At 36.9% G+C, this 13,371-nt stretch overlaps 1 protein-coding gene across 3 annotated transcripts in view; it reads right to left on the bottom strand.

Moving 5' to 3' along the window:
• The window catches only part of CD99L2 (CD99 molecule like 2), a 114,724-nt gene that overhangs the window by 59,158 nt on the left and 42,195 nt on the right, over nucleotides 1–13,371 (bottom strand). For all 3 annotated transcript variants that reach the window (XM_066357637.1, XM_066357635.1, XM_066357636.1), the window contains exon 2: nucleotides 4,435–4,494. In XM_066357637.1, the coding sequence (XP_066213734.1) occupies nucleotides 4,435–4,494 (60 nt within the window). The remainder of the gene's footprint in view (nucleotides 1–4,434; nucleotides 4,495–13,371) is intronic.

Here is a 13,371-nt window from a genome sequence, read left to right as displayed (position 1 = left end):
ACAATTTCATCTTCCCTGATATTAGAATGTAAAATGGTTTAAAGGGGGTGGAAATCCAAATGTATTTGTGTCTTGAAATTTTTCCAAGAAGGACTTCTCATAAAAACCACAGATGACATAGTGATTTGGCCAGTTATGTACTCTACTAAGTTAAACCCAATGTTCAGATGAAGATTGTGATGGGCTTGAAACTATCGGTGACTCAACTGTACACAATACTTCACCAGAAGGAGCTCTGTGGGGTCTTTCCTCATTGCCCTCTTTAGAGTGGCGTATTACTTGCAGGGTTTGTTGGAGCTCTGGTCATTCTTGGCTTCTCGATTATGATGGTGACGTAGTCCCCTCTCTCTAAAACAGGGAGGTAGACAGGAAGGAAAGCATGTTTAATAACAAAATATAGCAGCCTTTTCATGGTTCAAGGAAGTCAAATCATGAGTATAGTACTCATGTCTTGGTCCTTGAGATCCCTCTAAAGCCTCTGAGAATCACTTAGAGAAGGATGAAAAATAGATGTAGAAGGTTTAAATGAGGTAAGTTCTGCTCATTTTTCTGCAGAAGAGGGGTGGTAAGGTAGATGTGGTCCTACATATGACCGAGTGATTAGTAAAGCTGGGGCTTCATCCCAGATCTGCTGGAGAGGACCATATTATTCATTAAATTCCAGAGCTGGAGCAAGACCCTTGAGAGCTGCAAGCCTTGGTTTGCACCACCATCCAGCTGGCAGCATAACCACAGACATGATGGATGGAGTTATGTTCCTTGTTGAGCATGGGAATGTCTATAAACATAAAGTGGTTATAACACCAAGAAAATATTTTATATCAGTGTGGTGCCTATTATAAATATTAAGTCTAAAGACTAAACAATATTCCTTTAAAATCTGGTATTCATCCACATCGATCATATGGCATGCCATGCACATGTTTTCCAATAGTTTCTTTTCATAAGCATCAAAACTATGCTGTAACTATTAGAACTATTTTTCAGTAGTAGAGGGAAAGAAAATTTAAGTAACGGGAAAAGCAGAGATGAAACTGGCTTAGACTTAAGTTAGCAATCACTCAATAATTACTAATGACTAAGAAAAAAAACAGCAAAAATAGAAATTGAAAGTAAAAGCCAGAATAACTATATCAGATAAAATAGACTTGAAGATAAACATTGTTAGAAGAGTTAAGGAATGACATTTTATAATGATGAAAGGATAAATCCAACAGGGAGATGTACAATTTTAAATGTATATGTATCTAACAACAAAGCTCCAAAATACTTGAGGCAAAAATGACAACCTTGAAGCGAAAAATAGACCATCTTACAGTAATAGTTGGAGATTTCAACATCATCCTTTCAATCATAGAACAGTAAGATAGAAAACCAAAAATAAAATATAAGGTTTGAGGAACACTAGACCCACCAATAATGGGAAATGCATTCTACTTAAGTACACATGGATAGATATTCTCTAGTATAGACAATATGCTAAGCTACAAAACAAATCTTGATATATTTAAAAAGACTGAAATTATACAGATTGCGTTCTCCAACTACAATAGGATGAAAATAGTACTCATTAACAAAAGGGTATTTGGAAAATTCACAATTACATGGCAATGAAGCAACACACTTCTAATAGCCAATGAGTCAGAGAGGAAATCACAATAGAAATTATAAAACACTTTAAAGTGAATGAAAATGAAAACACAATATACCAAAATTTATGTGTTCTTGTGGTAGTGCTCAGGGGTTATTTTTAACTGTAAATGTCTACATTAAAAAAAAAGATCTTAAATCAAAAGCCTAATCCTTTCACATTAATAAACTAAAAAAAGAAGAAACTAAACCTAAATGAAGCAGAAGGAAGAAATTATGATAGCAGAAGTGAATCAAACAGAATATAAAATAATAGAAGTAAACAAAATTAAAAAGTTATTTCTTTCAACAATATTGACAACCTGTCAGTAGACTGAGCAAGATAAAAGGAAACACATAAATTACTAAATTCAGGAATGACCGAGAGGATATGATCACCAAATTTACAGAGATAAAAAGGCTTACTAAGGAATACTATGAACAATTATATTACAATACATTAGATAACCCAGATGAAATGGACCAATTCTGATTAATATATAAACTACCAAAACTAAATTTAAAAAAGCCCCCCCAAAACAGAAAATCTAACTTGACCTATAGCAAGTGAAGAGATTGAATTGGTAATTTTAAAACTTTCCAGAAAGAAAACCCTAGAACCAAAAGGCTTCATTGGTAATGTCTACCAATTTTTTATTTTTATTTTACAGTGACAGAGAGTGAGTCAGAGAGAGGGATAGATAGAGACAGACAGGAATAGAGATAGATGAGATGCATCAATTATTGGTTTTTCGTTGCGACACTTTAGTTGTCATTGATTGCTTTCTCACATGTACCCTGACCATGGGGCTGCAGCAGATCGAGTAACCCCTTGCTTGAGCCAGCGACCTTGGGTCTAAGCTGGTGAAGTTTACTCAAACCAGATGAGCCTGTGCTCAAGCCAGTGACCTCGAGGTCTCAAATCTGGGTCCTCCGCATCCCAGTCTGACACTCATCCACTGCACCACTGCCTGGTCAGGCTCTACCAAATGTTTAAAGAAATATCAAAACCAATTCTTAAACTCTTCCAAAAAAACAGAAACAAATGAAAGACTTCCTAACTCATTCTATGAGGCCTTAATACCAAAAGCCAGACAAATCCATAACAAGATAATTACAGACCTATAAACCTTATGAATAGATGCAGAATCCTCAACAAAATACTACCAAACCAAATCCAGCAGTATATTAGGGTTTACACCATAACCAAGTGGGTTATATTCCAGAAACACAAGGAAAAGTTCAACATAAGAAAAATCAGTCACTGAAATATCCAGTGTTAATAGAACAAAGTGAAATAAAAACATATGATCATCTTAATAGGTGCAGAAAATAATTTTACAAAAGCTAACATCATTTCATTACAAAAATACTCAATTTTTATCTAGAAATTGAAGAAAATTTCCTTAAACTGATAAAGTGCATCTATGAAAAATTCACTGTAAACATCTTTATTTTTTATGTGACAGAGACAGACAGAGGGACAGATAGGGACAGACAGACAGGAAGGGAAAAGATGAGAAGCAACAATTCTTTGTTGTGGCACCTTAGTTGATTATTGATTACGTTTTCATATGTGCCTTGACTGGGGGGCTACAGCAGACTGAGAGGCCCCTTGCTCAAGCCAGCATCCTTGGGCTTAAGCTGGTAAACCTTGGTCAAACCAGATGAGCCTGTGCTCAAACCGGCAACTTCAGGGTTTCAAACCTGGGTCCTCTTTGTCCCAGTTCAACACTTTATCCATTGCGTCACCACCTGGCCAGGCTGTAAACATCATTCTTAAAGATAGAAGACTGAAAGCTTTTCTCCAAAGACCAATACAAGAAACAAATGTCTGCTCTTACCACTTCTATTCAGTATAGTATTGGAAGTCCTGACCAGGACAATTTGACAAGACAAAGAAAAAAAAGGTCATTTAGCTTGGGAAAATAGAACTAAATAATATCTAGTCAGAGATGACATGATTTTTTATATAGAAAACCATAAATAATCCAGACCTATGCCCCCCCAAAAAACTATTAGATATAACAAGTTCAGCAAAGTTGTAGCATATGATTGATATACAAAAAATCAATTGTACTCCTATACATTAGCAAAGCTCAACTTGACACATAGGTAGATTATGAAACTGAGACTAATGGGCATAGATAAAAGTAAAATAGTACCAGTGTGAGGGGGACAGGAGGGAAGAGAGTAAAGAGGGAAAAATATATGGTGAAAAAAAATGGTTTGACTTTGGATGACTGGCACACAACACAATCAACAGTTACAATGCTATAGAAATATTTCCCCAAAAGCTATGTTCCCCAAAAGCTTATTTATCAATGTCACCCCATTAAATTTAAATTTTAAATAAAAAATGAATTAAATAATTTTAAAATTTAAAGACAAACATAACAAATATTAGCATTTTAGAGATTACATGTAGAAACCATTTTAAGTAAATCATTTAAGAAAATCAAATAGAAAAACAAATGACTTATTCAGATTAACTTTTCCTGAGCTAGATAAAAATAGTTCTCAGAGGCCACTGGTGGCATGTTATATCAGTACAGGCTATGTCTGGAGTTGTGAAAATGATATGTCAGTTATAACATATTGCTTGGTATTCTACACAAAAGAAACAAAGAATCTTAAATATTCAAATTTTCTTTTAAATAATGTAATTCATGATAACCATGTTTTATCTGATCAAGTGAAATAAAGGCCACCTGTTGGTTTCTTTGAGTATGTATTATTCTGAGTGTGTGGTGCATATTAATTGCTATTGTTTGCTTTTATTCATTTATTTAATCCACTACTCACGCTTTGCTGAGGAAGCTTCCTTCAATGCACCCACCCGATCATAATCATTGTCACCAAATCCTAAAAAATAAAAAAATATATATCATTTTAACCATCTTTGAATCAAACAAAATAATAGTAAAATACTCTCTTATAATGGTCATGTCTCTTTAGACAATGTCATGAAGGTAACTCCACAAAATGAAATCAGCTGAAGCCTCACCAAAAATAAAAAATAAAATACATCCTTCAGTCCACTAGAACTTTAAAGGCTTATCACTATAGAACATAAAGTAAAATCTTATAAAAATTTTCAAAATATATGTATGACTTTTGCAACAAGAAATACCAGGCCAAATCTCCACTAATAATGGGCTAAGTTCTTTCACCTCACCTAGGTTTCAAAGAGGCTTCTTTGCATTTTGTCAATTCAGAGTGCTTCACCATAACCCGACCCCAGCAACCAGACGTAGAGTAAATAAATGGTGTACTGCAGAAGCCAAGTTTCTCACTTTTGGAGAGGTAAGTTACAGACAAGAGAAGGCTAAAATGATTCATGTAACAATGAATTAAAGCTGGAGACCTTAGTATGAATCATGTTTAGCTTAAATATATCCCATATATATATATATATATATATATATATATATATATATATATATGCATACATATGCATGAATATACATAGATGTTTACATATAGAAATATTTATAGGAGAGGCAGAAAGATGGCCATGGATTAGGTGGACATACCAATTTCCACCTCTCAGAACCAAAGTGGATTACAACTTAATTTTAAGAACCATCATCTGGAAAAACCAACCTTGGACTAAACTAAGAAGATTCTTTAACCAAGGAACACTGAAGAAGCCACACTGAGACTGGTAGGAAAAGCAGAAACACAGAGAGGGCTGCCCAGCTCCTGGGAGCGAATGGCTGCCTGGAGAGACACGCATGGCAGAAAGTGAGTTTAGCAGAGAGCATAGGTGGATCCCAGGAACAAAACCCCAGCCTGCAGCCCCAGAGCCTAGAAGAAGCGTATTTATAGTATTTAGCTGCAAAAAAAGTCAGGATACTGGTTGTGAGAAAGAGACAGATTTCTCAGACCCAGGATTCTTCTTAAAGAGACCGCACAAAAAACCTCTTTCACAACCACTTACCTGGGGCTCTGGGAGATGGGGAGAGATGAAAGGACCGGAGTAACAGGAAGAGAGAGTAATCTACGAGGCACAGGGAGAAACACTTTCAGGGATAGCCACCCTAACCCCTGGGATGAGTCACCTCCCAAATCTAAAGTGAATATTTTCCCTGGAACCAGCAATAACAGCAAAGGGGAGAAGGACACCTGCCAAACAAGCTCTACTATGGCACTCAGAGCAGAGTCACTTAGAAGGAGGGAGCTTCAGGAATACAGTATTGAGTGCTTAGGTCTGAATTGCAGCGCCCCACCCACATTGCTGAGGGCTTGCCAGACGGTGGCCAGCAATGGGACACAGAACCGTGGTCCTGCCAGTGGGGGCAGAAGCCTGGCTGGCCACTACTGAGGCCTCACGTGAGCTCAGGAGGGCGAAGTGGAGGGGACGCACAAAAGTGGTCCAGCCCGGCTGAATGCCCTGGAGAACAAGAGTGGTCCCACCTGCAATTCTGCCCACAGAGCAAAGGCAAAAGACTGGGAACTGCAGAGACCCACAGCTGAGTGTGGGTGAGCATCCCCACCCGGCCCATGGAGCTGGAGCTTGCAATCTGATGCATGAGTGCAGCTCCACCTGTGCGGGCAAGGTGAAAGCCGGGGAAGAGGAAGAGACCCAAGGCTGAGCACAGGTGCACAGCCTTGCCAGGCCCATGGAGCTGGGCTTGCGGCCCAAAGTGCAAGCACAGCTCCGCCCATGGGGGAGGGGTGAAAGTCCAGGAACAGGAGGAGACACACGGCTGAGCATAGGTGGGCAGCCCTGCCTGCAGTGCCAAGGCTCAGAGCCCAAGTACGGTGCAAGCCCAACCCATGAGGGTGGGGTGAAGGCCGAGGCTTGTAGACGCAGGTACATGAACACAGCCCCTCCCATGGAAAAGAGGAAAGCCACAGCAGGCCTGTGCTAGAGCCCATACCTGAATGCCAGAGGAAGTGGTAGAGGAGGTGGTGGGCTTTGAGACAGTACACACCTAGAGAACACAGAGGCCACACCCATTAGACTCCAGAGGCCACACCCTTCTTATACACAGAAAAAATGGGAAGGCAGAGAAATGCAATCCAAATGAATCAAGAAAAATCCCCAGAACAGGACTTGAATGAGTTAGATATAACCAAATTACTGGATCCAGAGATTAAAACAAAGATTGTTAGGATGCTCAAGGATCTTAGAACAACAATAGATGGAAAAAACAAATACGTAAATAAAGAGATAGCAAGTATAAAAAAGGACATTAAAATAATAAAAAAGAATCAGTCAGAAATGACAAATATAATATCAGAAATGAAGACAATAATGGAAGGAATTTAAAGCAAAATGGCTGAAGCTGAGCATCAAATCAGCGAGTTACAGGACAAGATAAACAAAGGCACGAAAGCAGAGCAGTAAAAAGAAAAGAGACTGAAAAAGACTGAGGAAACTCTAAGAGAGCTCTGTGACAACATGAAGAGAAATAACATCAGCATCATAGGGGTTCCTGAAGAAGAGAAAGAACAAGGGATAGAAACTTTACTCAATCAAATCATAGCTGAAAACCTCCCTAAATTGATGCAGGAAAAGGTCACACAAAGTTCAAGAAGCACAGAGAATTCCATTAAAGAGAAACCAAAAAAAAACCTACACCAAGGCACATCATAATTAAATTACCAAAGCTAAGAGATAAAGAGAAAATATTAAAAGCTACCAGAGAAAAAAAGGCTATCACCTACAAAGGAGCCACCATAAGGATGACATACCAGTTCTCAACAGAAACACTTGAGGCCATAAGGAAATGGCAAGAAATATTCAAAGTAATGCAGAACAAGAACCTACAACCAAGACTTCTTTATCCAGCAAGGCTATCGTTTAACATTGAAGAAAAAATAAAAAGCTTGCGAGAGAAAGAAAAACTCAAGGAATTCATTACAACCAAACCAGTGCTGCAAGAAATGTGAAAGGGCCTGACCTGTGGTGGCGCAGTGGATGAAGCATCGACCTGGAAATGCTGAGGTCGCCGGTTCGAAACCCCGGGCTTGCCTGGTCAAGGCACATATGGGAGTTGATGCTTCCAGCTCCTCCCCCTTTCTCTCTCTCCCTCTCTCTCTCCTCTCTAAAAATTAATAAATAAAATTAAAAAAAAAAACCTTTAATAAAAAAAAAAAAGAAAAGAAATGTGAAAGGGCCTGTAGTAAACAAATCAAAGGGAGAAAAGAACAGAGCAAAAGAGGAATACAGCTTTAAAGAATAAAATGGTAATAAACAACTACATATCAATAATAACCTTAAATGTAAATGAAATAAATGATCCAGTCAAAAGACATAGGTTAACTGTGTGAATAAGAAAACAGGACCCATACATATGTTGTCGACAAGAGATACACCTTAAAACAAAAGATGCACATAGACTGAAGGTAAAAGGATGGAAAAAAATATTTCATGCAAATGGATATAAAAAAAAAAAGCTGGGGATGACGTCAGAGTAATGGCGGGGTAGGAAGCAATACCGATAAATCTCCCCCAAAACTCAACAAGATCTTCAACCAGAAACAGAAAAACCTATACTTGGAGCTTCCAGCCACAAGTAAAAGCTCCAAGAAGAACACAATAAAACCAAATTTAAACTGTGACAACAACAAAAAGAAAGAGGGGGAGAAGATGGAGATTAACAGTAGCAAAGGACGATGGAGTGCAAAAGTACTCACAAAATAGTTCGCTACAATGAACAGGGTAGGGACCCTTTTCATTATTCACAGGTAACCACCATTGAAAAAACCACCACAGAAGCACATGAGATAAAAAAGATAGCAACAGTGGAAAGATGTATGGAATACAACCAAATAAAAACAAAAGATAGAAAAACAAAAGAGAAGGATCAAACAAGACACAAAACTAACAGAAAGCAAGATATAAAATGGCAATAGGGAACCCACAAGTATCAATAATTACACTAAATGTAAACGGATTAAACTCACCAATAAAAAGGCACAGAGTAGCAGAATGGATTAAAAAAGAAAATCCAACTGTATGCTGCCTACAGGAAACTCATCTAAGTAACAAGGATAAAAACAAATTCAAAGTGAAAGGCTGGAAAACAATACTCCAAGCAAATAACATCCAAAAAAAAGCAGGTGTAGCAATACTCATATCGGATAATGCTGACTACAAGACAGGAAAAGTACTCAGAGACAAAAATGGCCATTTCATAATGGCTAAGGGGACACTGAATCAAGAAGACATAACAATTCTTAATATATATGCACCAAACCAAGGAGCACCAAAATATATAAGACAGCTACTTATTGATCTTAAAACAAAAACTGACAAAAACACAATCATACTTGGAGACCTCAATACACCGCTGACGGCTCTAGATCGGTCATCCAAACAGAGAATCAACAAAGACATAGTGGCCTTAAACAAAACACTAGAGCACCTGGATATGATAGACATCTACAGGACATTTCATCCCAAAGTGACTGAGTATACATTTTTCTCCAGTGTACATGGATCATTCTCAAGAATTGACCATATGTTGGGCCACAAAAACAACATCAGCAAATTCAGAAAAACTGAAGTTGTACCAAGCATATTTTCTGATCATAAAGCCTTGAAACTAGAATTCAACTGCAAAAAAGAGGAAAAAAATCCCACAAAAATGTGGAAACTAAACAACATACTTTTAAAAAATGAATGGGTCAAAGAAGAAATAAGTGCAGAGATCAAAAGATATATACAGACTAATGAAAATGACAATATGACATATCAGAATCTATGGGATGCAGCAAAAGCAGTGATAAGAGGGAAGTTCATATCACTTCAGGCATATATGAACAAACAAGAGAGAGCCCAAGTGAACCACTTAACTTCCCACCTTAAGGAACTAGAAAAAGAAGAACAAAGACAACCCAAAACCAGCCGAAGAAAGGAGATAATAAAAATCAGAGCAGAAATAAATGAATTAGAGAACAGAAAAACTATAGAAAAAATTAATAGAACAAGGAGCTGGTTCTTTGAAAAGATCAACAAAATTGACAAACCCCTGGCAAGACTTACCAAGGAAAAAAGAGAAAGAACTCATATAAACAAAATCCAAAATGAAAGAGGAGAAATCACCACGGACACTGTAGATATACAAAGAATTATTGTAGAATACTATGAAAAACTTTATGCTACTAAATTCAACAACCTAGAAGAAATGGATAAATTCCTAGAAAAATACAACCTTCCTAGACTGAGTCAAGAAGCTGATGGCTTTCCCCCTTAAATCAGGAACAAGACAGGGTTGTCCACTCTCTCCACTGTTATTTAATGTGGTACTAGAGGTTCTAGCCAGAGCAATCAGACAAGACAAAGAAATAAAAGGCATCCATATCGGAAAAGAAGAAGTAAAGGTATCACTTTTTGCAGATGATATGATCCTATACATCGAAAACCCCAAAGAATCCACAAAAAGACTACTAGAAACAATAAGCCAATACAGTAAGGTCGCAGGATACAAAATTAACATACAGAAATCAATAGCCTTTCTATATGCCAACAATGAAACAACTGAGAAGGAACTCAAAAGAACAATCCCCTTCACGATTGCAACAAAAAAAATAAAATACTTAGGAATAAACATAACAAAGAATGTAAAGGACTTATATAATGAAAACTATAAACCATTGTTAAGGGAAATCGAAAAAGATATAATGAGATGGAAGAATATACCTTGTTCTTGGCTAGGAAGAATAAATATAATCAAGATGGCTATATTACCCAAAGCAATATACAAATTTAATGCAATTCCCATCAAACTTCCAATGACATTTTTTAAAGAAATAGAGCAAAAAATCATCAGATTTATATGGAACTATAAAAAACCCCGAATAGCCAAAGCAATCCTAAAGAAAAAGAATGAAGCTGGGGGCATTTCAATACCTGACTTCAAACTCTATTATAGGGCCACGACAATCAAAACAGCATGGTATTGGCAGAAAAATAGACACTCAGACCAATGGAACAGAATAGAAAGTCCAGAAATAAAACCACATATATATAGTCAAATAATTTTTGATAAAGGGGCCAACAACACACAATGGAGAAAAGAAAGCCTCTTCAATAAATGGTGCTGGGAAAACTGGAAAGCCACATGCAAAAGAATGAAACTGGACTACAGTCTCTCCCCCTGTACAAAAATTAACTCAAAATGGATCAAAGATCTAAACATAAGACCTGAAACAATTAAGTACATAGAAGAAGACATAGGTACTCAACTCAGGGACCTGGGTTTTTAAAGAGCATTTTATGAATTTGACTCCAATGGCAAGAGAAGTGAAGGCAAAAATTAATGAATGGGACTACATCAGACTAAGAAGTTTTTGCTCAGCAAGAGAAACTGATAACAAAATAAACAGAAAGCCAACTAAATGGGAAATGATTTTTTCAAACGACAGCTCAGATAAGGGCCTAATATCCAAAATATACAAAGAACTCATAAAACTCAACAACAAACAAACAAACAATCCAATAAAAAAATGGGAAGAGGATATGAATAGACACTTCTCCCAGGAAGAAATACAAATGGCCAACAGATATATGAAAAGATGCTCATCTTCTTTAGCTATTAGAGAAATGCAAATCAAAACGGCAATGAGATACCACCTCACACCTGTTCGATTAGCTGTTATTAGCAAGTCAGGTAACAGCAAATGTTGGAGAGGCTGTGGAGAAAAAGGAACCCTCATACACTGTTGGTGGGAATGTAAAGTAGTACAACCATTATGGAAGAAAGTATGGTGGTTCCTCAAAAAACTGAAAATAGAACTACCTTATGACCCAGCAATCCCTCTACTGGGTATATATCCCAAAAACTCAGAAACATTGATACGTAAAGACATATGCAGCCCCATGTTTATTGCAGCATTGTTCACAGTGGCCAGGACATGGAAACAACCAAAAAGCCCATCAATAGATGACTGGATAAAGAAGATGTGGCACATATACACTATGGAATACTACTCAGCCATAAGAAATGATGACATCGGAACATTTACAGCAAAATGGTGGGATCTTGATAACATGATACGAAGCGAAATAAGTAAATCAGAAAAAACCAGGAACTGTATTATTCCATACGTAGGTGGGACATAATAGTGAAACTAAGAGACATTTATAAGAGTGTGGTGGTTACGGGGGGGGGGAGGGGGGAATGGGAGAGGGATAGGGGGTGGGGAGGGGCACAAAGAAAACAAGATAGAAGGTGACAGAGGACAATCTGACTTTGGGTGGTGGGTATGCAACATAATTGAACGACAAGATAACCTGGACTTGTTATCTTTGAATATATGTATCCTGATTTATTGATGTCACCCCATTAAAAAAATAAAACTATATAAAAAAAAAAAAAAAAAAAAAAAAAAAAAAAAAGCTGAGGTAGAAATACTTATATCAAACAAAAAGGACTTTAAAACAAAGGCTATAGTAAGAGATAAAGAAGGTCACTACATAATAATAAAGGGAACAATCCAACAGGAAGATATAACCATTATAAATATCTACACACCTAATACAGGAGCACCTAAATATATAAAGCAGACTTTGATGGATATAAAGGGAGATATCAACAGCAATACTATAACAGTAGGGGATTTCAATACCCCACTAACATCACTAGATAGATCAGGGGTCCCCAAACTACAGCTCATGGGCCACATGCAGCACCCTGAGGCCATTTATCCAGCTCCTGCCGCACTTCTGGAAAGGGCACCTCTTTCATTGGTGGTCAGTGAGAGGAACATAAATCCCATGGAAATACTGGTCAGTTTGTTGATTTAAATTTACTTGTTCTTTATTTAAATATTGTATTTGTTCCCGTTTTGTTTTTTACTTTAAAATAAGATATGTGCAGTGTGCATAGGAATTTGTTCATAGTTTTTTTTTATAGTCCGGCCCTCCAACAGTCTAAGGGACAGTGAACTGTCCCTGTGTAAAATGTTTAGGGAGCCCTGAGGTAGATCCTTATGAAAAAAAATTAACAAAGACATAGCAGATTTAAAGGACATGCTAGATCAACTGGATTTAATATATAGATATCTTCAGAACCTTACACTCTAATGTAGCAGAATTTACATTCTTATCAAGTGCTCATGATACATTCTCTAGAATAGACCACATGTTAGGGCACAAAAGTGGTCTCAACAAACTTAAGAAGATTGAAATCATATCAAGCATTCTCTCTGATCACAAAGGCATGAAACTAGAAAGCAATCACAACAGAAAAACTGAAAAATACTCAAATACTTGGAAAATAAATAGCATGTTATTAAATAACAAATGGGTTAACAATGAGATCAAAGAAGAAATAAAAAACTTCCTAGGAACAACTGATAATGAGCATACAACAACTCAAAATTTATGGGACACAGCAAAAGCAGTCCTGAGAGGGAAGTTCATAGCATTACAGGCATACAAGTAAAGCCCAGAAGTAGTAAAAGGATGGAAATAATAAAGATCAGAGCGGAAATAAATGACATAATGGCTAAAGAAACAATACTGAGGCTCAATGAGACCAGGAGCTGGTTCTTTGAAAAGGTAAACAAGGTCAATGAACCTTTAACCAGACTCATGAATAAAAGAGAGGACTCAAATAAATAAAATTAGAAATGAGAGTGGAGAAATAACTGACACAACAGAAATACAAAGAATTAAAAAAAAATACTATGAGAAATGTATGCCAAAAAACTAGACAACCTAGATGAAATGGACAAATTCCTTGAAAAATATAATCTTTTAAAAATCAATCTGGAAGAATCAGA

This window comes from Saccopteryx leptura, chromosome X (assembly GCF_036850995.1).
Source record: "Saccopteryx leptura isolate mSacLep1 chromosome X, mSacLep1_pri_phased_curated, whole genome shotgun sequence".
In the NCBI taxonomy this organism is placed as follows: domain Eukaryota; kingdom Metazoa; phylum Chordata; class Mammalia; order Chiroptera; family Emballonuridae; genus Saccopteryx; species Saccopteryx leptura.
This window is presented reverse-complemented; position numbering and strand designations above follow the sequence as displayed.